This window comes from Microcaecilia unicolor, chromosome 3 (assembly GCF_901765095.1).
Source record: "Microcaecilia unicolor chromosome 3, aMicUni1.1, whole genome shotgun sequence".
Classification (NCBI taxonomy): Eukaryota; Metazoa; Chordata; class Amphibia; order Gymnophiona; family Siphonopidae; genus Microcaecilia; species Microcaecilia unicolor.
Window position 1 is genome coordinate 510,073,098 of NC_044033.1, and position 24,911 is coordinate 510,098,008.

Below are 24,911 nucleotides of genomic sequence, written 5' to 3' on the forward strand. Positions count from 1 at the left end.
TCGCCTGCCGCATTGAGCCTGCCATGAGTGGGAAAGCACGGGGTACAAATGTAACAAAAAAAAAGTCTTATAGACCGATGAAGAGGCAAAGCGAACTAAGAGTTGATCTGGCTTTTATGAAACGAGTCGCCACATAGGCCTATGACTTTCTGTTCTAAAAAAAACCTGCTCTAATCCTGGTTTTTAAAAGTATAAGGCTCTGGGCTATATGAGACTGTGAATTGTCTATTTTGCCCCCATCAGTTGAAATTGAGATTCCTCTGTGGACCTATTGAAGTTGATTTACAGTGCCATCAGGGACAGCATCCACTTGTGTGGCTGATTACTGCTGCCTGTAGAAAACATCTGTCACAGTAGTTTCCACAGATGCCATGCCTCCAAAAGCTTCAGTCTTGCTTTTAACTTCTGCTGCAAGATGTCTTTGACTAGTGGTCATAACGAGAGTAACGTTATAAAGGCTGGGTAAGCAAGTGTTTGTTCATAAAAATGGGGTCAGACAAAACTGTGCTGGTATTTTATTGTCAGAATAGCAAGAATTGAATATCTCCATCCCCTGAGGTACTTTTATAGTGACAAATGTAAGCACACAGATTGTATGTACATATGTTTTTACACTATGTGCATTCTGTCATATGTACATGGAGATATTACGCAAAGTGATTCTGTAGGCCTGCATCCTCCCTAGCCAAACTACTAACCAGTAGGAGAGACGTCCTCATACCCATCCTGGGGTACACAGGGACCAGGAGGACTTGAGCCTGGCTTGGAGCCTTCTTGTACGTTACTACAAATGCTGGGTACTCTACCCACAGGAGGTAAAAGGCTACAAGGGCAGGGGTGGTTAAGCCATAAGGAAGGGTAGAGAAGGGAGGGTATTTTCAGGATGACGCACTGTTCAGAAGCTCCCAAAAGGGATTTTGACGTTAGATATGTGACCACTTGTGTTAGCAACCCACAGGAGCTCAGTTTTACTTGCGTTCAGGCAAAGTTGCCTATTCTTGAATCACTGTTAAACAAGTACCGTATTTTCGTGTATATAACCCGTAGGTTATACATGATTTTACATCATGAACAGAGAAGGTGTGGGGTATACACGGATGCGGGTTATACATGTACTTGCATTCATAGACATTGAATTCAGTGATAAATTATATATCTTTTTATTTAACCAATAGCAAAAAGTCAGTTATCTACAAATCATTTTCACAAGTCAAAATGTCAAATCACAGAGTAAATTCTTGGGCATCATCTTCCTCTTCATCACCAGAAGTAAAGCCTTCAAAATCAGTGTCAACAAAATGTTCTGCAGCAAATGTTTCAGCTTCGTCATCTCCCCTGTCTTTGCTTATGTGAAGGGATATGAAGACCATCTCTGTTTCATAACTGAGTCTCCTCTCAGTTGGGATGGACACAGATCTAGCCAGTTATTGAACTGAATGCAGATTGTTTTATAAGTTTTCCTAGAAATGGGATGTTAGATACCTGCTGGTAACTTTTCAAGCTTGTCCTGGTCAGAGTGATACAGCTAGACTCTACTTATATTGATCCCCTGTTATGTTCCTCACCTGGCTCCAGGCCTGCACAGCCGATTCGCCGGCGAATCGCAGTCTGGCGGAGATAGTTGGCCATCTTGGATGTGGTATCTCCAGGATAGGGCGGCCATCTTGGGATGGGCATCTTAGGTTGTGGCAGCCATCTTGAAGTGGGCAGCTGCAGGAAGGAAGCCCATATTTGGGTGTTGGGCTTCTCTGCTGATGGGGGCAGCCATCTTGGATCAGCTGCACATGTTTAAGCCTAATTCCTACCCTATTTAAAGCCCTGCCTCCAGTCCTTCGTTGCTTCGGCTTCTGCTGCGTAGAGGTCGTGGTCCACATCCGTGTTCCATTGTCGGCTATCTTGATTCCAGAGTTTCCTGTGTTCCAGACCTTGGCTTGTTTTGACCACGCGTTGTGTTGCTGCCTGCCTTTGACCTTGGACTGTGTTTTTGGCTATACTCAGCTATACCATTTACCTGGCTCTTGGACTGTGTCTGTTGCCGCCTGTCTGGTCAGTGGTCATGCAACCCCGCCGGTTCCAGAAGTCCTGGTGGCCGCCTGCACCTGAGGGCTCAACTCTCAGGGAACGGCGGTCGCTCCCCAGGTGAAGCTAGGGGTTGTCTGGCTGCCTGACCAAGTGCGGTGTCACTCCATCCTCGCTGTGCTCAATCGGGGCACAAGGGCTCACATTTACCATCACATTCACATCCCCCAAATCCAAGCAACATCCAAACTTCTCTCATCTGCAACATTTACATTGTCTTTTTTCATACACCGAGAAAGCAAGTCTTTTCAAAGTGATTGAGGCAATGATAATATCAAGGTTGGAGTACTGCAATGTATTCTTATATTGGTCTGACTACAAAGGGTTTGCACAGCTCCATTTGATTCAGAATGCCACACTATGACTGACAGAAGGTTATAAGTGATCACAGCACACCATTTCTGTAAAACCTTCGCTGGTTACCAGTACAGTACAAGGCTAAAGTTAAATTCTGTCTGGTTTTCAATGCCCTTTAAAGGTAATGGGCCAGAGTACTCGAAGAACGGGATCTCCCTCTGTGGTCTTCCCATGGAATATCCCTAACCACACCCTTTCTAAAGGAAATTGCTCAATGTGATGCCTGCTGAAGAGTCTTCTGGAGTAGCTCCCACACTCTGGAACGCACTTCCAGGAAAGCTTCACTTAACAAAAGACTATTTCAATTTTAATGAAGCTGGAAGGATGGAGAATTGGCAGCCCAGCACCAGCTGCCGGAGATGATGGATTGTTATTTAGTGTTTTTCTTTTTTTTTTTTTAAGCCTTTATTTATAATTTTAACATTTTTTAAGACACAGTACATATCTATACATCAATTTTATAGGTACATGACTTTATATAACAGCATAAAGATTCCAAACATCCTCTGACGAAGAAAACATCAGTTGAACTATTATACACCTCCGCTTAGGTTAATCTTGTCTCCACCCTTTTAACCCCTCCCACCCCCCTCATTAATGCATAAGTAACAGGTTTTATATTGCAGAGGTTGCTTTCCATTTAACATATGGATCCCAGATTTTTTGGTATTGCGTGATTCGGCCGTTTCTCATGGCAGTGAGCTTTGACATCAATTGAATTCTATCCAGTCTTTCCCGGACTCCATGTATCCCCGGGATCGTAAGCTTCCTCCAGGCTGAGGCAATGACTAATTTACCTGCCACAAAAAGCTGAGTGGCAAAGCTGTGTGTGATTTTTTTAATTTCTGGAGGTTTAAAGTGGAGTAAGCAGCTCTCCACCTCCATGGGATATGTCTGATTCGTCACATCACATAAAAGGCTTATCACCTCGCTCCAGAACTTCTGAGCGTGTCTGCAAGCCCACCACACGTGAAGCATATCCCCTTTTATCTCACATTGCCTCCAACAGTTACCAGAGCCCTTCTTATACATTGTAGCTAGTCGATGGGGGGTATAATACCACCAGTATAATATCTTGTGCCCATTTTCTATCAGGGAACTAGAGATTGAAACCTTCAGTAGCGATCGAAGGGCCTGTGCCCATTGAGTGGGGTCATAAGTGGAACCTATTGCTGATTCCCATTTTGCAGTATAGTGATCTATCGGGTTCTCCCTAGATAAAAGGGCCCCATAAATTCTAGTTATCCCCCACTTACTTCCCCCATTTGTCAGACTCTTCTCCAGTGCCGTCTCTGTCAGACTAAGCTCTTCTGCCACTCTTTTCTTTATAAAGTCACGAACCTGGTAAAATTGAAAAGCTTGCAAGGGTGAGAGTCCATGTTCATGGCATAGCTCTGTGTATGAGGCTGCTACCCCTTGTTCCCACATTTGTCCCAATTCACATAGGCCTCGCTCTTCCCATTCTAGGTATGCCCCATCTAGATGACCCGGTCCAAATTGTGGAGCGAATCTAAGAAACATGTGTGTAAAGTATGTTCTTTCTGGGAAGTGCTGTTTCCGTATCTGTTTCCAGGTCATAAGCGGCCACCTCAGCACAGGAGGGCTTCTTTTAATTACTTCATCTAATTGATGTGTCGGAAGCCACGGCACCGCTCTCAAGGGTATGGGATCTACCCATCTCTGTTCCATTTTAGTGCCTATCTTTATCGGGTTCTGCTGCCACGCGGCTAGTACTTTTAGATGCGCCGCTTGGTAATAAGTCTTAAAAGATGGGACCCCCATCCCGCCCCGTTTACGTGGTTGATATAACATCTCTCTCCGCACTCTCGGGGGTTTCTTTCTCCAAATGAACGCAAACGTCTTCCTCTGCAAATTTCGTAAAAAGCCCTTTGGGAGGGTAATTGGAAGTGCCATGAAAAGATATAAAAGTTTGGGAAGAACTATCATTTTTATTGCACTGATTCTTCCCATCCAGGACAAGGTTAGGCCCTCCCATCGTTCCATCTCCAAAAAAAGTTCTCGCACTTTGTCTGGGAAATTGTATTTGAAAATTTCTTCTATTCTACGTGGAATGTTGACCCCTAAGTAGCGAATGTATTTGGTCGCCCATCTATATTGAAATTGTTGTTGGAGCAACGTCCGTTGCACCTCAGGGATCCCCACGTCCAATGCTTCAGATTTGTCAAAGTTAATTTTAAATCCGGATACTTCCCCATATTTTTGTATTGCCTCATTTATTTTTGGGAAGGAGACCAAAGGCTCCACTAATGTGAGCAAAATATCATCCGCAAACATGAGAACCTTGGTCTCTATACCTCCCCATCTTGGGCCCCTGATCTCTCTTTGGGTTCTAATTTGAATAGCCAGCGGTTCCATTACTAGGGCAAATAAAAGCGGTGATAACGCACAGCCCTGTCTGGTACCCCTATTTAATTGGAATGTTTGAGAAAGATGACCATTAACCCGCACAGCCGCTTTTGGGGATTTATATATCGTATGTATCCAGGACCCAAATCGTCCCCCAATGCCTACCTGCCTTAATACCTCAAACAGAAAGGGCCAGCTCACCCTGTCAAACGCTTTCTCGGCATCCAGGGACAAGATACATAAAGCAGTATTTTGAATTTGTGCGTTCTGAACCATAAAGATGGCTCTCCTGACATTATCAAAAGTTTGCCGACCCTCCACAAACCCTGCTTGATCTTCATGGACTAATTTTGAGAGATATTTTTGTAATCTAGTTGCCAATAATTTGGTAAATATTTTATAGTCCACACCTAGCAGGGAGATAGGTCTGTACGACCCACATTTCTGTGGGTCCTTGCCTGCTTTAGGGATCACGGTAATAGTAGCTAGATCCCATGTCGGCGGCAACCCTGTGGTCATGTCTATGGAGTTGAAGACTCTCACTAGAATGGGGGCTAACAACCCTCCAAAGATTTTATAAAATCGATTTGTGTATCCGTCAGGGCCCGGCGCTTTATGGGGAGCCAGTGTTTTAATGGTAGCTATAACCTCTTCTAACATGATAGGTTTTGATAACATTTGTTGAGCTTCCTCGGACAGCTGTGGGAGCTCAACTCCCGCCAAAAACTCCGTTATACTTTCCAAGTTTGGGGTTGTCTCTGGGGTGTATAATTGTTGATAAAAGGATCTAAATATGGATTTTATCGACTCCAGATCTGAATGGAGCTCCCCTTGTTCATCTTTTAAACTTCCTATTCCATTCCTGGCAGCTCTTTGTTTTAATTTATACGCTAATAACCGACTGGGCTTATTGCCAAATTCAAAATGCGTTTGACCTACCCTTTGCAATTGTACCGTCAAGTCCGCTAATTCTAGGTCTAAGATCTTATTTCTTATCTCCTGTGCCTGTCCCAGTAGTGTTGGATTGGGCTGCGTGTTCCCTTGCTGCATCTCCCCCTCCACTCGCAACAATTCCTCCCGCAATTTCTGTTCCTCAGCAGATCTCTTTTTCCAACAGTGTGAGCGCAGCACAATCAACTGGCCTCGCAGCACTGCCTTAAGGCCCTCCCAGAGTGTGATCGGGGACACCTCCCCATTATCATTATAGGTGAGGTATTCTTTAATATTTTGTTCAGTGGAGAGTATGTTATCTGGGCTCATTAGTAACGTGTCATCTAGGCACCATATGCGCTCTTTCCGTGGTACCCCCCTGTCAGAGAGTCGCAGCAGCACTGGAGAATAATCCGACCATGTACGCGGCAGTATTTGGGATGTGGCCCCCATATTCAATATCATTATGTCTCCTAGCCACATGTCTATTCGGGAGAAGCTATGGTGGACTGAAGAGTAAAACGTGTAGTTGCGTGTTGAGGGGTTATCCCTACGCCATAGGTCTGTCAGCTGCCATTTTGTGAGTAGATCTCTAAGTTGGCGTCTACCCTGTTGGCCATATGTGACTCCCATTGTGGAATTATCTAAATGTGGATGTAGAGTAATGTTAAAGTCTCCTCCTATTAATAGAGATCCCTCAATATGTTGTGTAATTTGTCGGTCTAATTCTAAAAAAAATTGTTCCTGATTGGCATTGGGCCCATATATGTTTAGAATCGTATAGGCCTTTCCAGCTAATTGTAGGTTCACAATCAAATATCGCCCATCTTTGTCCCATATTACCTTTCGCGTCACCCAAGGCTTGGAATTGCTAAGGGCTATCAAGACCCCTTTACTTTTTGTGTTCGCATGGGAAGAAGCAAAATATATATAAGGGTATTGCTTATGCATACATAGTCTCTCGTATCTAGGGTTAAGGTGAGTTTCCTGGATTAAAGCCACATCTACTTGTAGGCGGCATAGTTCCCTAAATAGCAGTTGCCGCTTTCTGGGTATGTTTAGTCCCTTTACATTCAATGATAACCATGTTATATCAGCCATACTTACTCCCCGGTATCATTCTTCGCCCCTGCACTTTGCCTCTGCCCTGGAAAGTACTATATATCTCTTGTACTGTGTCATCTCCGTTCCCCTTCTTTATCCCCTCCCCCTCCCATTTCCCCCCCTTCCCCCCCCCCCCCCCCCCCCCCCCCCCTCTGTAAGTTAGGTGTCTCTCAATATCGACAGGCACCTAAGCAAGGAGAAAGTGACTCACCAAACAGTTTCCGCATACCCCTTGAACAGCAGTTAACGTAACATGAGCAAACTAACAGAACTTAAGTGTGTCTTTCATCTTGGTCCCGAGTCGCCGCTTTGGTATCTAGCGGCTTTTCACCTTCTGTTGGTTCTGAGACATTTCGTCCCGTTGTTTCATGTGATTTTGGCAGCAGACTGTTGACGTTGTAATCTCCGTGGGCCTTTTCCCACTCTTTTCCATTTTGTTGATGCTGATTGCGTGTTATTTCTTTTTCCCCCATTGGGGGCAGCCAAGTCCGTTTCCACTTCCAGTTCCGGGCAAATCATCCTGGCCTCTTCTAGTGATCTTATTTGATGTTGCTTGCCGTCTTTGTAAAATGCCAAGGCAAAGGGATATCTCCATCTATATTGTATGTTTAAGTCACGCAGCCTTCTCGTGAAAGGTTTCAACTCATTTCTTCTTTTTAACGTCGCTGCTGCCACATCTTGATAAATTTCAATTCTATATGAGTCCCATTTAAAGTCCGTGACTTGACGTGCTGCTTTTAAGATTTGTTCTTTAAACTTAAAACTCGTGAAGCAGGCTATTATATCTTTTGAGGCGTTATTGCGGCTCGGACCTTGCACTCTGTGGGCCCTTTCTATTTGGACTGCCTCTGCCTCAACAGCCAAGTTGTTCGCTGTCATCAGCTCGGCCACCATCTTTTGGATCACCGCTGCGCTGTCTTGATACGTAGGTGTCTCCGGTAGCCCACGAAAGCGCAGGTTGTTCCGTCGGCCTCTGTTTTCTAAATCTTCAATTTTGGACCATAATTGTTGTTGCTCTTTGTGCAGGCCTGCAATTTGTTGTTCCATCTGACCCAGGGCTTCACTGTGGCCCTCCACTTGACTTTCTGTTTCCTCCAGGCGCGTCCCAAGCTCCCGAATTTCACCTCTAAGGTCAGCTCCAAGCGTGGCCACTTCTGTTCGCAACGCTTTCAGGTTGGAGCTGATTTCTTGTAGCCAGTTTTTTAACGCCGGGGCGATTTCTCCCTCTGCCTCTTCCAATTCGGGGCGCTCGGGTGATCCCTCGCCTCTGCTCTGATGCCTCTCCTCTTGTTTCTCTTGCTCTCCGCGGGCCGCCGCCATCTTGGAGCCCGGCGCACCGTCTCCGCTCGGATAAGCAAATCGGGTTAAATCCAATCCCGCCGCTTTTTGACTCATTTTAGTGAGATTGCTAACTGAAGAGGAGGATATGCAGACCTGTTGGGCTTCGTTTGCCGCTAGTCGCTCCTGTTTATCAACAGATTTCGTGCAGGGTAGCGGGAGCTCCGCGCTCAGACGTCCATTGTATCTGGTGACGTCACTTCCTCCTCCATTTAGTGTTTTTCATATTGTTCTTTTGTTTTCACTAACTGCCCCCCTTTTACTTTAATATTAATATTAGTGTACCAAATTGTATGAGATTATAATGTTTCCCTTTTGTGTTGCCTTTGTTATATTTTGACGTTTCTCTTCTTTTTATGATTGTAAACTGTTTAGATATTTTATTTTGACTTTGTCGTATGTCAAATAAAGTTGATGATGGTGGGAGCAGAAATGGAGCCTCATACGCAGCTTGTGGTGAAAGTAGGGGCACCGAGCCTTTGGCTGCCTCTACAGAGTCACCTAAAGCAAGTGTAGAGGGAGCTGAAGAGGACTTGGACAAGAAAGAGAAGTCCCAGGATTTGCTGTTGAGTATGAGTTTAGTGGGAATGAGTGAGTTCTATGGGCAAAGAAGAGGGCTGTGCTAGCAATAAGGAATGCCATGGAACTAGAAGCATAGAAAAATGAAGACAGATAAAGACCATATGGCCTATCCAGTCTGCCTAACATAGTAACATAGTAGATGACGGCAGAAAAAGACCTGCACGGTCCATCTAGTCTGCCCACGATAAACTCATATGTGTATACCTTACCTTGATTTGTACCTGTCTTTTTCAGGGCACAGACCGTATAAGTCTGTCCAGCAGTATTTCCCGCCTCCCAACCACCAGTCCCGCCTCCCATCACTGGCTCCGGCACAGACCCCGTATAAGTCTGCCCTCCCCCATCCTAGCCTCTCAACCACCAACCCCTCTTCCCCCCGCCACCCAATTTCAGCTAAGCTTCTGTGGATCCATGCCATCTACTCTTTCTCACTCCCTTAGAGATCTTAAGTTCTTGTCCCAAGCTTTCTTGAATTCAGATAGTTTTCGTCTTCAGCACCTCCACCGGGAGGCTGTTCCACGAAAAGTGTATCTGAATTCAAAAAAGCTTGGACAAGAACTTAGGATTTCTAAAGGACAGGAAGGGGTAGTAGATAGCATGGATAGACATATAGTCTTTATCTGCCTTCAATTTTTTTTCTATATTGAAGATTCCTTGTGTCTAACATCCACCTTACAGCTTGAGTGTTCTCAGTGCAAAGAATGATGAGTGAACTAAAGATGTTAAAGAGGAGCACCATGCAATCATTGTTTGAGGAGGAGGACTGTAGAACTTGGAAATAACATTATAAAGGTTGTTTGGTGTGATCCTTAAGAAATGAGTGGCTTTTCTGAGCTCAAAATGTGTAAGAGGTAATTGTTGTTCATTAAAACCCAAATATGACCTGCTATTCACTCTCTAATTGAAAACAATTTGGGTGAATTGAGCCCTTTGTAAAATGAAAATGTGAAAGTAAAATTACATTACATTGACTGCCCTCCTGGTCTCATTGGGGGCAATTATATAACAGGGCCCAATATCAGTGCACCAACATTTAGGCATCTGCAGTTAACACTACTACTACTACTACTACTACTATTTAGCATTTCTATAGCGCTACAAGGCATACGCAGCGCTGCACAAACATAGAAGAAAGACAGTCCCTGCTCAAAGAGCTTAGCCATAGACTTGGCATAACTGTAGACATGCACTTGGGCCACAGTGTAAATTACATGTATAATTGGGAGCCCCTTCCAGTGTCCTGCACATGCTCCACCCACATGTACACCCCCCCTTGCAGTTACAGTATATCACTTATGAGTGTTTTTACAGAATATCGCTTAGGTTGCTTTTATGTGTAAGCGCTAATCTTCACTTTATTTACACACCCAAGGAGCCTGTAACCATGGGTGGTAAGTTATTGAATTGCTTTTTTTGAGGGTAATTTTCAAAGTTGTTTCCATGGAGAAAGCAGTGCTTTATCAACAGACATTACTTCTTATAACATACACATACAGGCTGTACATGTGTAAGTTTACTTGTTTGAATTTGTGTTCCTCATAGTAAGGCCGTGAATGGGTTTGGACTTATATGTACAAATGTACGCAACTTCCTGTTTCCGCATAGGCAGGAATCAGTGTGAAGGCTATGGGGGGGGGGGGGTGAATATAAATCGCAGTTGGTGGTTGCTACAATCATAAAACGACTTTTAAAAGGTACAACCGGGGCAGGGCTGCTTGTGAGGCCAGGGTAGATGCAGGATCACTTGCTGGTGAGGGGACAGGAAGCAGAGGTACAGGACCATTCTGGGAAGATAGAAGGACACATGCTGGACCATTGGGAGAGGGAGAGATGAGAAATGTTTGACCATGAAAAAGGGGAGGAGAGAGATGCTGGACCATTGGGGAGGGAAGGGAGTAGGAGAAATGCTGGACAATTATGGAAGGAGGGGAGAAGGTGGGATGCTAACTGGGGAAGGAGAAGAAAGGGATAGAGAGGGAGAGTCTGACTATGGAAGAAAGAAGAAGAAAGGGATATGGAGAGGGATGCTGTTTATAGGGGGAAGAGAGAGAGAGGAAGAAGCTGCACTTTGGGGGGAGGGACAGGGGAGATTCTAGGCTACAAGTGCAGGGGTGGAGAGAGAGAAGATGTTTGACTTTAAGAGTTGGGGTTGTGGAGAGAGAGGGAAGGATTTGGGCTATAAGGGTGGGGGGTAAAGAGAAAGATACTGTGCAGTGGAGAGAAGGAGAAAGAGAGAGGAGATGGGTAATGATGGACGGGGGAGGCCGTTATAGGGACAAAGTAGACAGGTGCTGAACATGAGGGAAGGGATAAGGACAGAGACACTTACACAGAGGGGATATGTTAGACAGGACATTTACAGACACAGAGGGAATGATTGTGGGTATGGTGAGAGAAAATTAACAAATGGACCAGAGACCATGGAAAGAGCAGAAGATGGATGCTATTCAGGGATGGGAGAACAAAGCAGAAGATTACTAGGACTAGGTGATTGAGTGGGAGAATTTTGAGGGGAGGGGAAGGGGCAAAAGAGGGAATTATAAATGGGAAAGATGGAGAGGGAATTTTGAGGGGATAGTGAAGACCTGGCAATTGGTAGGTGTGAATGGGCATGTCTTGATTAATTTTAATTAATTCTAATTAGTGCCAATAATTGCTAAAAAGTCTATTATCGGTGCAGATTAGCTTGTTCAATTAAATTGCACATGCAAAAAGCAAACAGGATAATAATAATAAAACTTTATTTATAACCCACTATATCTATGGAAGTCTAAGTGGGAATGCTAGGAATTATTAGAAAAAGGATGGTAAATAAGACCAAAAATATTATAATGTTTCTGTATCGCTCCATGAATATTGAATATTGCTTTCAGTTCTGGTCGCCATATCTCAAAAAAAATATAGCAGAATTAGAAAAGGTTCAAAAAAGAGGAGTGACCAAAATGATAAAGGGGATGGAACTCCTCTCATATGAGGAAAGGCTAAAGAGGTTAGGGCTATTCAGCTTGGAAAAGAGACGGCTGCAGGGGGGGGGGGGGTATGATTACGGTCTACAAAATCCTGAGTAGTGTAGAATGAGTAGAAGTAGATTGCTTTTTTTTTTTCACTCTTTCAAAAAGTACAAGGACCAGGGGCCACTCAATGAAGTTATATGGAAATACTGTTAAAAGAAATAGGAGGAAATGTTTTTTCACTGAGTGAATAGTTAAGCTCTGGAGCTCTTTGCCAGGGATATAGTAACAGTGGTTAGCATATCTGGGTTTAAAAAAAGGTTTGGACAAGTTCCTGGAGGAAATGTCTACAGTCTGCTATTGAGACAGATATGGGGACGCCCTGGGATAGGTAGCATGGAATGTTCTACTATTTGGGTTTCTGCCAGGTACTTGTGACCTGGATTGGTCACTGTTGGAAACAGGATACTGTGCTAGATGGACTATTGGTCTGACCCATTATGGCTATTATGTACTTATGTCAGTGCCCCCCTGCCAAGCTTAATCACGCTTACCAGGTTGTGCCAGCCCTGCCATTATGCATATATTGGAGAGGTGGTGTGAAAAACTCTACTGCCTACTAAGGAAACAAATGCAGTGCGAAAGACAATTCTGAGGTGTGACCATGCTGTTCTGGTATGAAAATAAGAATACTAAGGGTCCTTTTACTAAGCCACTTTAGGCGCCTACATGCATCCAATGCGCGCCAATTCAGAACTACCGCGTGGCCTGGTGGTAATTTCTCTTCTTATGCGCGTCCAGTACGCGCGCTGGAAAATATATTTTATTTTCCAGCACGCGGCGCTAACCGGGCAGTAATCTGCATTGCACGCGAACTAACGATTACTGCCCGGTTAACGCGTGAGACCTTACTGCTAAGTGAATAGGTGGCGGCTAAGGTCTCAGGCCCAAAATGGGTGCGCGCCAGTTTTCATTTTGACGCACGTCCATTTTCGGCCAAATAAAAAAGGCCTTTTATGCTGGCGCGCTGAAAAATGGACCTGCACACATTGTTTGGCACACCTTAGTAAAAGGACCCTCTAATGCAATAAAAAGTGCTGTGGGCAATTCTATGTATAATCGGTGGGAGTACAGCTTGCCTACTTATTCATGTCTGCTGAAGATACTTATACTTTTTGCTTATTGCAGCATTCCCTTACAAGCGCTGTGTCCGAGGAGACAACGAAGCACGCTTACTCTCACCATGGTCTTGTTAAAGACCTCCTTTTGTTGAGGATTTGCCTTCATCAAATAGTTCTCAAAGGCATTTGGCATTAAGACTCCTGACGCAGGCCATATCGGCCGAAACACGACGTTGTGTCGAGTCTTTACACCTTAATAAACATCTTTCTTATTATACATCCTTTCAGTCTTTGGAATCCTTGGACGTCCTCCCACTTTTATCTCATTTCTTGAAGATACTTATTAACATGAATAACTTTTACAGGGAGTAGCTATAGATATGGACAGAGATATATGAACAATGGAAACGAAAAAGTGAGGACAAGTGTGGAGGAAATCCAAGAAACTTTATTGAAAATCAAATAACGACCCGACACGGCCGTGTTTCGACATTCGACATCACAGCCTGCATCAGAGGTCAAACAAATCTTCTTCGGTTGTCACTTGCTCAAAAACCAAAAGAAAATGTGGTTATGGGACTTCAGCCTCTAGGACAGCCCCGAATGTTTTAGCCAGGTCTATTAGAGAAGCGTGCAGGTCCGTGGAGTAGTGTAGAGATATATGAACAACATCCCTTTTCATTTATTGCTTGTTTACTCTGTTTTGGTAGATCACTATTATGGGTAGTTGCTGTCATGGATTTGTCATGAGTTACATTTCCAAGAATAAGTGTGACCTATAGCAGATAATGTGCTTTATTCAGATCTTAGTCACTACTGCTAGAATTCCTCTAGCAAAAAATTATTAAAGATGAGGAAAGGATTTATTACTCTTACTGATAGTGTAGGTAGGTCTGACTTTACATTTGATCTTAACATTCTGTGATTTACTTTAAGAGTAAATATGAGAGGCAAAAATAAATTGACTCCTATAAATTAAAATAAAATGGTGCAGTGATGAAAAACGAGTTTCAGGTATTTATTCACTCATTTGAATTCATGTACAGACACAGCGGTCTAAATACTCAGAAGCTTTTCCTAAGCAGTGCAGATACTGCATGGCAGTGTGATAAGTCTTAACATTAAAAAGAAGGAGTCTACCTATTACTTTTTCCATTTAGGAATGCGTGGGACAAGCCAAAGCTTTCTCAAGACCCAAAGAGTTTCCCAGCGCATTGAGGAAGAAGATGAGGAGGGTCAGATGGGAAAATCTCCCTTTCAGAAAATGGATAACATTTCTGGCTCTATCACTAGGGACAGCCTGGAATCTGATGGTAAGTTCTTCATCTTTTTTTTTTTTTTTTTAAACAGCTCTGTTAATCTTTCTTTGGTAATTGAAGTGGTTTGAAGAAATTGAGGAAACAGTGAACCATAAGCCTTTTAATTTAACTTTGACAGGGGGGGTAAAATTATGGAAATGCTATTGGCCCTGTTTGCTAAGTATTTTCCTATAGACACACAATGGGAGAAAATCTTTAGTAAATAGGACCCAACCCTGCTTATTTTCAAAAGAGAAGGGCGGCCATCTTCTGACACAAATCGGGATATGACCGACCTTCTCCTAAGCCATGCCAAATCGGTATAATCGAAAGCCGATTTTGGCCGGCTTAAACTGCTTTCGGTCGCAGGGCCGGCCAAAGTTCAATGGGGCGTGTCGGCAGTGTACCGAAGGGGGGACGGGGGCGTGGTTAAGAGATGGCCGGCCTCGGCCGATAATGGAAAAAAGAAGACCGGTTCTGATGAACATTTAGCCGACTTGGTCCTTTTTTGTTCACGACCAAGCCTTGAAAAGGTGCCAGAACTGACCAGATGACCACCGGAGGGAATTGTGGATCACCTCCCCTTACTCCCTCAGTGGTCACCAACCCCCTCCCACCCCAAAAAATTTTTTTTTAACATTTTTTTTTGCCAGCCTCTATGCCAGCCTCAAATGTCATACCCAGCTCCATCACAGGACTATGCAGATCCCTGGAGCAGTTTTAGTGGGTACTGCAGTGCACTTCAGGCAGGCGGACCCAGGCCCATCCCCCCGCCACCTGTTACACTTTTGGTGGTAAATGTGAGTCCTCCAAAACCCACCCGAAACCCACTGTACCCACATCTAGGTGCCCCCCCCTTCATCCGTAAGGGCTATGGTAGTGGTGTACAGTTGTGGGGAGTGGGTGTTGGAGTTTGGGGGGCTCAGCACCCTAGGTAAGGGAGCTATGCACCTGGGATCAATTTGTGAAGTCCACTGCAGTGCCCCCTAGGGTTCCCAGTTGGTGTCCTGGCATGTGAGGAGGACCAGTGCACTACAAATGCTGGCTCCTTCCATGACCAAATGGCTTGGATTTGGCCGGGTTTGAGATGGTCGCCATTAGTTTCCATTATCGGCGAAAACGAATGGCGGCGATCTCTAAGGGCTGCCCAAATGTTGAGATTTGGCCGGCCCCGACCGTATTATCGAAACAAAAGATGGCCGGCCATCTTGTTTTGATAATACGGTCGGGTACGCCGCTTTACGGGGCCGTCATGAGAGATGACCGCCCTTATAGATGGGCGGCCCCTTTCGATTATGCCCCTCCATATGAACAGTACTGCCAACTACCAAGGCTTTAACTATAGCTACTGCTCATTCACACATCTTTCATATACTTAATTAAAATATCTTAAAAAATACAAAACATTTATCCAAAATGCGTCTGAATGAGGTAAGTATATGTACAATTTCTCATTCATAATAGATTTTCTAAATGTTAAGCATCCATAGCTATCCCAGTATGTTTATGATACTATATTGTAAAATTGAATTCTTACAACCAATTACTTTCTTATGCATTATTCTTTGTTATGTATCCTATACTGTTTATTGTAAGCCACATTGAACTCAAACTTGTTTGGGATAATGTGGGATATAAATGTCACAAATAAAAGAAATAAATCTATTTTAGATAAATTTTGTTTTTTGTAAAGTAGTTGAAGTATGAATGTACTGAATCATGAATTTATATGAAAACTGTGTGAATGAACATTAGCTATTATTGAAGCCTTGATGACGGGAGCTACAACTCACATATGCCAGTTCAAGTGACTTTTCTATCTGTTACCATGTATCCAGGATATCCACATTTATTTTTCTGCGGAAACATGCAAAGAATAATGCAGCAGCTCAGAATGAATAAGGCAATCAACATGGTACCTCCTTGTAGAGGACTGGTAAACAAAACAAACTAAGCAGTGTGGGTGTGGGACAGCAAAAACTAATTTTATAACTAGGGCAGATGGGCAAAGAAAGCACGCAGGTACAAAATGCTGAGAAGTGCAGAGTGAGGCACATGGGGTGTAGAAATCCAAAAAACCTGTATTTTCTAGGAGGTGAGAGGCTGATAAGCACAGACAGGGAGTGATAGTGTCAGAGGATCTTAAGGCAACAAAATGCGACAAGGCGATGGCCGTAGCCAGAAGGGTGCTAGGGTTGCATAGTGAAAGGCATATCTAGTGGAAGAAAGGAGGTGTTAATAGTGGTTTGTGGAGCCCCATTTGAAGTATTGTGCCAGTTTTGGAGGCTGTATCTTGCTAAGGACTTAAAAGACTTGAGGCGGTTCAGAGGCGCATGACAACAATGATATGGAGTGGAGGAGTAGCCTTGAGGTTAGAGCACCAGTCTTGACATTCAGAGGTGGCCGGTTCAAATCCCACTGCTGCTCCTTGTGATCTTGGGCAAGTCACTTAACTCTTTGTTGCCTCAGGTACAAAATTAGATTGTGAGCCCTCCAGGGACATAGAAATATCCAGTGTATCTGAATGTAACTCACCTTGAGCTACTATTGAAAAAGGTGTGAACAAAATCTAAAATAAAGATTTGGGGCTTGTGACAAAAGATATATGAAAAGAGTCTTGAAGACCTGAATATGTATATAGTAACCTAGTAATATAGTAAATGACGGCAGATAAAGACCTGTATGGTCCATCCAGTCTGCCCAACAAGATAAAAACTCATAGAATAAGGAATGATGTGATATTACATATTGTATATCTTAGAGGAAAGGAGGGATAAGGGTATATGATACGGATGTTTAAATACTTGAAAGGTATTAATATGCAAACAAATCTTTTATCGAGAAGGGAAAGCTGTAGAACTAGGTCACGAGTTGAGGTTATGGGGTGGTAGATTTATCAGGAACTACTTTTCACAGAAAATTTGATGGATGCCTGGAATGCCATCCTGGGGGAGGCTATGAAGAAAAAGGATGGAATCCAATTCAAGCAGAACTTAAATGACCTCATAGCTGGAGTGAGCTTTGATGGCATCTCTTGGAAGTTTGACCAACGCCGGGCAGACTTTTATGGTCTGGGTCTTGTAAATGGCAAAGTTCAATCGGGATCAAGGCTGGAGTGTGGGCATCAAAAGCAATTCCAGCATTTGGGAAGTAGAACCAGTGCCAGGCAGACTTCTGTGGTCTGTGCCCCAAAATTGGCATGGAGAGCTAGTAGGAATGCGTTTATCATATCACATTCAAAGCATATGCTATGATTGCAGGTGTTGTGTATCTCTATGGGGTGAGGGGTAGAATCATAAAGTTGCTATTAGCAAATTAATGATGCTGTATTGTGACCAACATGAGTGATTCTGCTAGCGTGTAATTTCTGTGTTGGAACCTGTAGCAGGCCTGCGTGTTCTGTTTTCTCAGTAGGAAATGTGTTAGTGTTCTAGATCCTCATGTGATATTTGCAGCCTTTTAATAGGTAGGTTATCTCCACTGAACATTCATGCTTAGCGCATAACCAGGAGCTGGCTATCTTGGGGGGGGGGGGGGGTGTCACACTTAGGACCCGATATTCAGAGCTATCTGGGCAAGGTTAGCGCATAAATAGGACCTTATAAATAGCTGTTCTATCTTTATGAGCTAGCCGATGACTGGTAAGTGTTCAATATCGGCTTAACCGGTTATTGGCTGGCAGCCAAAAATGAAACTGGATATTTTTTTTTTTGTTACATTTGTACCCCCCGCTTTCCCACTCATGGCAGGCTCAATGCGGCTTACATGGGGCAATGGAGGGTTAAGTGACTTGCCCAGAGTCACATGAAGTCGGCCCTTGCAGATCACCAATGTGGCTGCGCAGGCTTCTGCTTCTGTGAGTCTGACGTCCTGCACGTACGTGCAGGACGTCAGACTCACAGAAACAGAAGCCTGCGCAGCCTTCTACATGGAATGTTGCTAGTGGAATAGCAACATTCCATGTAGAATCTCCAACATTCCATGTAGAATCTCCAATAGTGGCAACATTCCATGTAGAATCTCCAATAGTATCTATTTTATTTTTGTTACATTTGTACCCCACGCTTTTCCACTCATAGCAGGCTCAATGCGGCTTACATGGGGCAATGGAGGGTTAAATGACTTGCCCAGAGTCACAAGAAGTCGGCCCTTGCAGATCACCAATGTGGCTGCGCAGGCTTCTGCTTCTGTGAGTCTGACGTCCTGCACATACGTGCAGGACGTCAGACTCACAGAAACAGAAGCCTGTGCAGCCTTCTACATGGAATGTTGCTAGTGGAATAGCAACATTCCATGTAGAATCTCCAACATTCCATGTAGAATCTCCAATAGTAGCAACATTCCATGTAGAATCTCCAATAGTATCTATTTTATTTTTGTTACATTTGTACCCTGCACTTTCCCACTCATGGCAGGCTCAATGCGGCTTACATGGGGCAATTGAGGGTTAAGTGACTTGCCCAGAGTCACAAGAAGTCGGCCCTTGCAGATCACCAATGTGGCTGCGCAGGCTTCTGCTTTTGTGAGTCTGACGTCCTGCACGTACGTGCAGGACGTCAGACTCACAGAAACAGAAGCCTGCGCAGCCTTCTACATGGAATGTTGCTAGTGGAATAGCAACATTCCATGTAGAATCTCCAACATTCCATGTAGAATCTCCAATAGTGGCAACATTCCATGTAGAATCTCCAATAGTATCTATTTTATTTTTGTTACATTTGTACCCCACGCTTTTCCACTCATAGCAGGCTCAATGCGGCTTACATGGGGCAATGGAGGGTTAAGTGACTTGCCCAGAGTCACAAGGAGCTGCCTGTGCCTGAAGTGGGAATCCAACTCAGTTCCTCAGTTCCCCAGGACCAAAGTCCACCACCCTAACCACTAGGCCACTCCTCCACTCCAGGAGTATCCAGGTTCTACGGTGGTGATGGGCTTTAACTGTGCTGCCTGCCAGCTGAAAATTGGGGGTACAGAGTCTACCTAGATATTAGGGCCAGACCTAATTTGTTCTTTTCTAATAGAGTGTGTCCCTAACCAGTTCAGAAAAAAATGGTTGGCACACATTTTGCCTAAGTCCTTCATATTAAGGAAGATCTTTACCTTCTGAAAACAGATACTGTTGTGGCCTCAGGACCCAATCAGAACACCCTTGGAATGGGATTAGATACATTGGAAGAACAAGAAGAAAAAGAACAATTTTTTGCCAAACTTGAGAAAGGAGCTTCATCAACTATTGATTATTCAAGATTGAATAAAGAATTAGATTCTGCTGATTCCATACAGTTTGCAGCTTTGATGCGGTAAGTTTTTATTATCTAAAGTGTGGTGAGTGCTAGTCATCCAGTTGGTCATCTCTCTTATCTAAATATGTTTTGTCCAAAGTTGCATTTACTAAGCTGCACTAAGGTTTTGCAGTTAATTTGTGCTAATTGCCAGTACCTCTGTATTAATCGGAGGACGTGTTCTCAGCATTTTGCCATGCAGTTAAGGCACAGAAAAAGTTGTTACTGCATGCTAACTGTGTGACAGGTAATATGGAATGCAGTTAGGGGCCTTTTACTAAATATATTTTATTTTCTGGCACGCAGTGAAAATCGGGTGGTAACTCCGACTTGACACGCGTAGGTGATTACCGCACGGTTAACGCGAGAGACCTTACCGCTAAGTCAATGGCTGGTGGTAAGGTCTCAGACCCAAAATGGACGTCCGCCAATTTTTATTTTGCCGCCCGTCCAAAAAAGGTCTTTTTTTACAGGTGTGCTGAAAAATGGATCTGCGCATGTCTGTAACATGCACCTACACTGTCACAGCCCATTTTTCAGCACACCTTAGTTAAAAGGACCCCTTAATGTAATTTCAAGAGGTGAAGCTGGCTGGTTTGCGTGATCTGCTGTGTTAATAGTTATGCGTGGTAGCAACCTTCACAAGTATGGCACAGCCCCTGCCCATTCCATGCTCCCTTCCCCATTAGCTGTTTAATATGGTAATTATAGTATGAAAACCCTGGGTTAACTTGTTAACGTGTTTTAAATCCTCTATTAGACAGGTAAGACAGCTTAGTAAATAGGCCTCATAACGTTTGCTTACTGTGGTCGTCAAACTATAATTTTGTGCGTCTCTTCTCCTATTTTGTTGTGTCGACTCATGATGACCTGCTGGATAGTTTTTCTGAACTGGTTAAGACTTCAGACAGGCGGCTAATCATTGAGAGAGTAGCATCCTTATTTGTTACTGTTGCATTGCTGTTTTTCCTCTGTTGCATTGACCTTCAGCCTTGCCAATCAAGATGTCTTTCTGTAATGATCTTTTTCTTCGCATGATGTTTCTGAAGTATGAAAGCCAAAGTATTGTTTTTTTTTTTTTAACTTTATTTATAAGAATTTAATTTTACAAGCACTAAAATAACTTGCCAGAAATACAGACAAAATAATACAAGAATTATTTCAATCAGGTAATTATAAACTCTTCCTTAGACCACAAAATAGGGAGAGTGAAACAAGACAAGGAGATCAATTAAACAACAGTAAACAAAGAAAACGTGGTATTAACCTGATTATCCCCAGTTATTTATTATCTGAATCATTATTCCACATTGATCGTCTGGTTGGCTTCTTCAAACCCAAAACGGTGTATATTCAATTTATTTCGTTGGAAACGTACTTATTGTCCAATATTAGTGGAAATAACACAACTGATTTCATTTTTTCTCTTTTAAAACCAGAAATTATTTAACAATACAAACAGTTGAGTCTCTATTCCAATTCCTCTGATTAAGGCAATCCCAGTTTCACAGGCTTCACTCCTTTTGAATAAATATACTAAGAGGAATCATTTCAGAGGAAAAAACTTTAGGAGTCATACCCGGAACTCTGGGAAAACAACAATCTCGGAGCCAAAGTATTGTTATTTCAGCATCCAAAGAAGCTTTCTCCTACAGAGCCAGTTTAATTAAGGGCAATGCATCTGTCGCCTTTGTATATTTTCACTACAAATAGATCTTCTTTAGTAAGAACCCTGATTTCTCATATTTGATGAATGAAAAGGAAAGCACAGTTCAGTTTCTCTGAACTATGCAAACGCTAAGGGGTCCTTTTACTAAGGTGCGCTGAAAAATGGCCTGCAGTAGTGTAGGCGCATGTTTTGGGCGTGCGCAGATCCATTTTTCAGCGCGCCTGCAAAAAATGGCTCTTTCAAATTTTTGCCGAAAATGAACATGCGGCAAAATTAAAATTGGCGTGCATCCATTTTCGGTCTGAGACCTTACCGCTAGCCATTGACCTATTGGTAAAGTCTCAAGCGGTAACTGGGTGGTAAGGACCTACACACTTCAAATGCCACTCGGCGCGCATAGCGGATGCACGCCAGAAAATAAAAATTATTTTTCAGATGCGCTGTCACGTCTGTGGCCGTGACCCCTCTCAGACTCACCGTATTTCCGGCGGTCGGCTTCTGAGCTGGCTCCTGTCTGTTCTTCCTGTGTTAGTTCTGTCTCTGTCTCTATGTGCTGGCTGCACTGGATTGTCTGTGTGCTGTTTCCCGTTCCAGACTTCGGAGCAGTCCGGTCCGGATGTTTTGTTTGAACCTGCACAGCACCCATAGTTGCCTGGTAATTACTGCAGCTGAGCCTCAGCTGCTGCTGGGCTTATTAGCCATTTTGAAACTCTCTGCTTGGCCTTTGCATCACATAAGGCCCTGGTTTGTTGGTGCTTGCTGCACTTCTGCCTAGTCCAGTTTATAGTCTGTATTCTTGCCTGATTCTAGTTTAGACTTTGTGTAGCTTTGTGTTCTGTATTGCTTATTTACGGTATTGCTTGTTTCCCAGTCTTGCTCTTGTTTGTATGTCTTTGTCTAGTGCTAGGTTGTCTGTGTTTCTTGTTCAGTGGCTGCCTGGCAGCTTCAGTTCTGTCTCTTATCCATCTATGTTTGTTCCCTGTTTCAGTGGCTGCTTGCAGCTTTCAGATTTGTCCCTTGTCTATGTGAGAGTCCTAGTCTTTTTTTCTGCCTAGCCTCCCTGTGTGCTCTAGTCCCTGTGTGTATCCTGCTGGTATCCAGTTCCAGCCTTGTCCAGTAAGTCCTGCCGGCCACCTGCACTCAGGGGCTCAACTCCTGAGGAACGGTGGCTAAGTGCAGGTGAAGTCTAGCTGGCCCTGTCAGAGTTCTGCCTTATCCCTGTCTAGGGTGGTTTTGCCTGCTACTGCCGCTGCTCGTCAGTGGCCCAAGGGCTCACAATCCTAGTTCCTGCTTTTGGAAAGCGTGACAGAATTCAAAGGCCATAGGAATTGAATGGCCTTTGCCGCATTGGCTGCATGGCAATCAATAGCACAGCTTTGAAAAAGGAGCCCTTAGTAAGTGGCTTGTTACCTGTAAATCACTCTGCATATTGGATTAATTTGTACGTTCAATCACACTATTTATTTATTATTAATTTTAACATTTATATACCACTGTCACATCCGTCGCTCCCTCCGGCTGCTCCTCTGCGGAAAGCAGGAACCGGTGTCCATCGCGGCGAGGGCCGGCCTTCTCGAGGCCGCGGCGAAGAGCCGGGGCTCACCGCTGCGATAGCCGCCCAGTCCGGGGCCGAGGCCGGCGATCGCGGCTGCCGGGCTCTCGATCGCCAGCTATGGGGTCCGTGCTTGCGCCAGTAGGGAGAATGGCGCCGAGACGCGATGGCCGGCTTCTCCTACACTTTCAGGCGCGGGAACCCAAAGCTCTGCCTCGGAGGGGTTAGATTGGGAGGCCGGTGCTGTAGTCCTGCCTGGGAGGTCGGACGGAACCAATCAGAAGGAGTTTGTCAGTAACCAGGTTCTGATTGGCCGGCCATGTCGGCTGGGGCTGGGCGGTTGAATGCTGATGGTATATAAGGAACGGGCCTGAGATAAGACTTTGCTTCAGGTTCTGTTGCCTGAGGCCAGTCTTCGTGTGTTCCAGTTCTCAGTTGGTTTCCTAGCTTTCCTGGTTTTGACCTTTGGACTGTTTCTGGATTTCTCTGCTAGCCGCCTGCCCTGACCTTTTGCCTGTTTCAGACTACGCTGCAAGCTGCCTGCCCTGACCTGTTGCCGGTGTCGGACTCCTCTGTTTTCCACCTGCCCTCTTCACCCCTGGTTCCAGTTCTGGGTCAGTTCGTCAACCCCGCGGTTCCGGAAGTCCCATTGACCGCCTGCAGCTGGGGGCTCAACCCTTGGTGAACGGCGGTCACCGCGGGTGAAGACTTGGGGTTGCACGGCTGTCCTCTGAGGTCCTTCGGGGCCTTGCGGGACCTAAGGGCTCACCTTCTCTTCAGACAAGACAACCACCTTAAAACCTAGGTGGTTTCCAAAATTACATACTTCCAACTTCAGTCTTTGTCTGGTTTTCACTTTTTGTTAAAACTTGTTGTTTCTTCCTCCAGTTGACACAGAGAAGCACATACAAAATCACATTTTTGTTCAATCTATTGCAGCCTTCAATTTTCTTCTTTAAAGCCACTTAATTAAGAGAAGAACTCTGTACTGCTCTCCAATTAAAATGATGTGATGAAAGATCTGCCTCTGCATATAATAGCAGGCTGGAAGAGTCTGACGTCCAAAATATCCAATAAATATTTTATAGAAAATGAACCAACTCCATATTTGATGATATGTTTAATATGGACAAGTGCAAAAGGATGCGCACTGGAAATAAGCCAAACTATAGCCATGTAAGGGCTAGGTTTCTTCTTAGGAGTCACCATCAAGGAAAATAATTCAAGCGTCATCATGAATAATGTGACAGTGTGCGGCGGCAGCGGGCAAAAAAAGCAAACAGAACGTTAGGAATTATTAGGAATGGAATCGGGGCCGGCTCAAGGGACTGTGATGCCCTTACCTTAGATAACTCCTCCCCCCCCCCTGCAATCTGGATCTCTCTCTCTCAGGTCCCCCCCCCCCCCAACCCTCGATGGTGATTAAAATTTAACAAAATCCAGGTCTGGCATTTCTCCCTCTCTTTCCTCCTCCCATCTTATGGATACTGAACTATTGGGGGGGGGGGGGGGGCAAAAACTTCCCCAAGCCCGGGCCACCAAGGGGAGCCTGGAGCCGGGGTCTCTCTTTCCTTCTCCTGACGGGACCCGGGTGATCGCGTCCTGACAGGAGCAGGAGAGAGAAAACTCTGGTGCTGGGCCCTCTTTGCATTGCCTGCCAAGCGGCTGCTGGGGCCTCAGGCTGTGCATGCTCGGTTTTGAAACCAAGCATGCGCGACATACGCGACATAAGAGAAAAGCAGGCGCAGGCAAAGCGGCAGTGGAAAGACCAGCGCTGGAGGAAGACCTCTTCTGCTGGCAGGACCTTGGGATCCCCTCCAGCGAAGGTACTTGAGATCCGGGGGGGGGGGGGGCAGTGACCCTGGGGGGGGGGCAGTGGCCCTGGGGGGGGGCAGTGGCCCTGCCCTGGGCCCAGCTCAGTCTCTCGGTGAGACGCTGGACTGGGATTTTGGTGCCTTTTATCACTGGCATCCTGAGCCAGTGCCTCACCTGCTCCATAGGTTGAGCTGGACCTGAAAGGAATAGAGAATAAAACAAAGAATATCATAATACCCTCTGTATTGTTCCATGATGAGACCACGCCTTGAATATTACTGTATGTGCAATTCTGGTCACTGTATCTCAAAATAGATATATAGTGGAACTGGAAAAGGTACAGAGGAAGGCGCCCAAAATGATTAAGGGATGTAACAACTCTCATATGAGGAGAGGCTAAAGAGGTTACGGCTCTTCAGCTTGTGGAAGAGACAGCTGAGTTGGAAATATGATATAAGTGTATAAA

General features: G+C 44.6%; 1 protein-coding gene across 1 annotated transcript in view; it reads left to right on the forward strand.

The window, feature by feature from the left end:
• The window catches only part of CEP162 (centrosomal protein 162), a 261,158-nt gene that overhangs the window by 33,850 nt on the left and 202,397 nt on the right, over positions 1-24,911 (forward strand). Inside the window, exons 5-6 of the mRNA XM_030199137.1 lie at positions 13,990-14,142; positions 19,241-19,427. Of these exons, the coding sequence (XP_030054997.1) occupies positions 13,990-14,142; positions 19,241-19,427 (340 nt within the window). The remainder of the gene's footprint in view (positions 1-13,989; positions 14,143-19,240; positions 19,428-24,911) is intronic.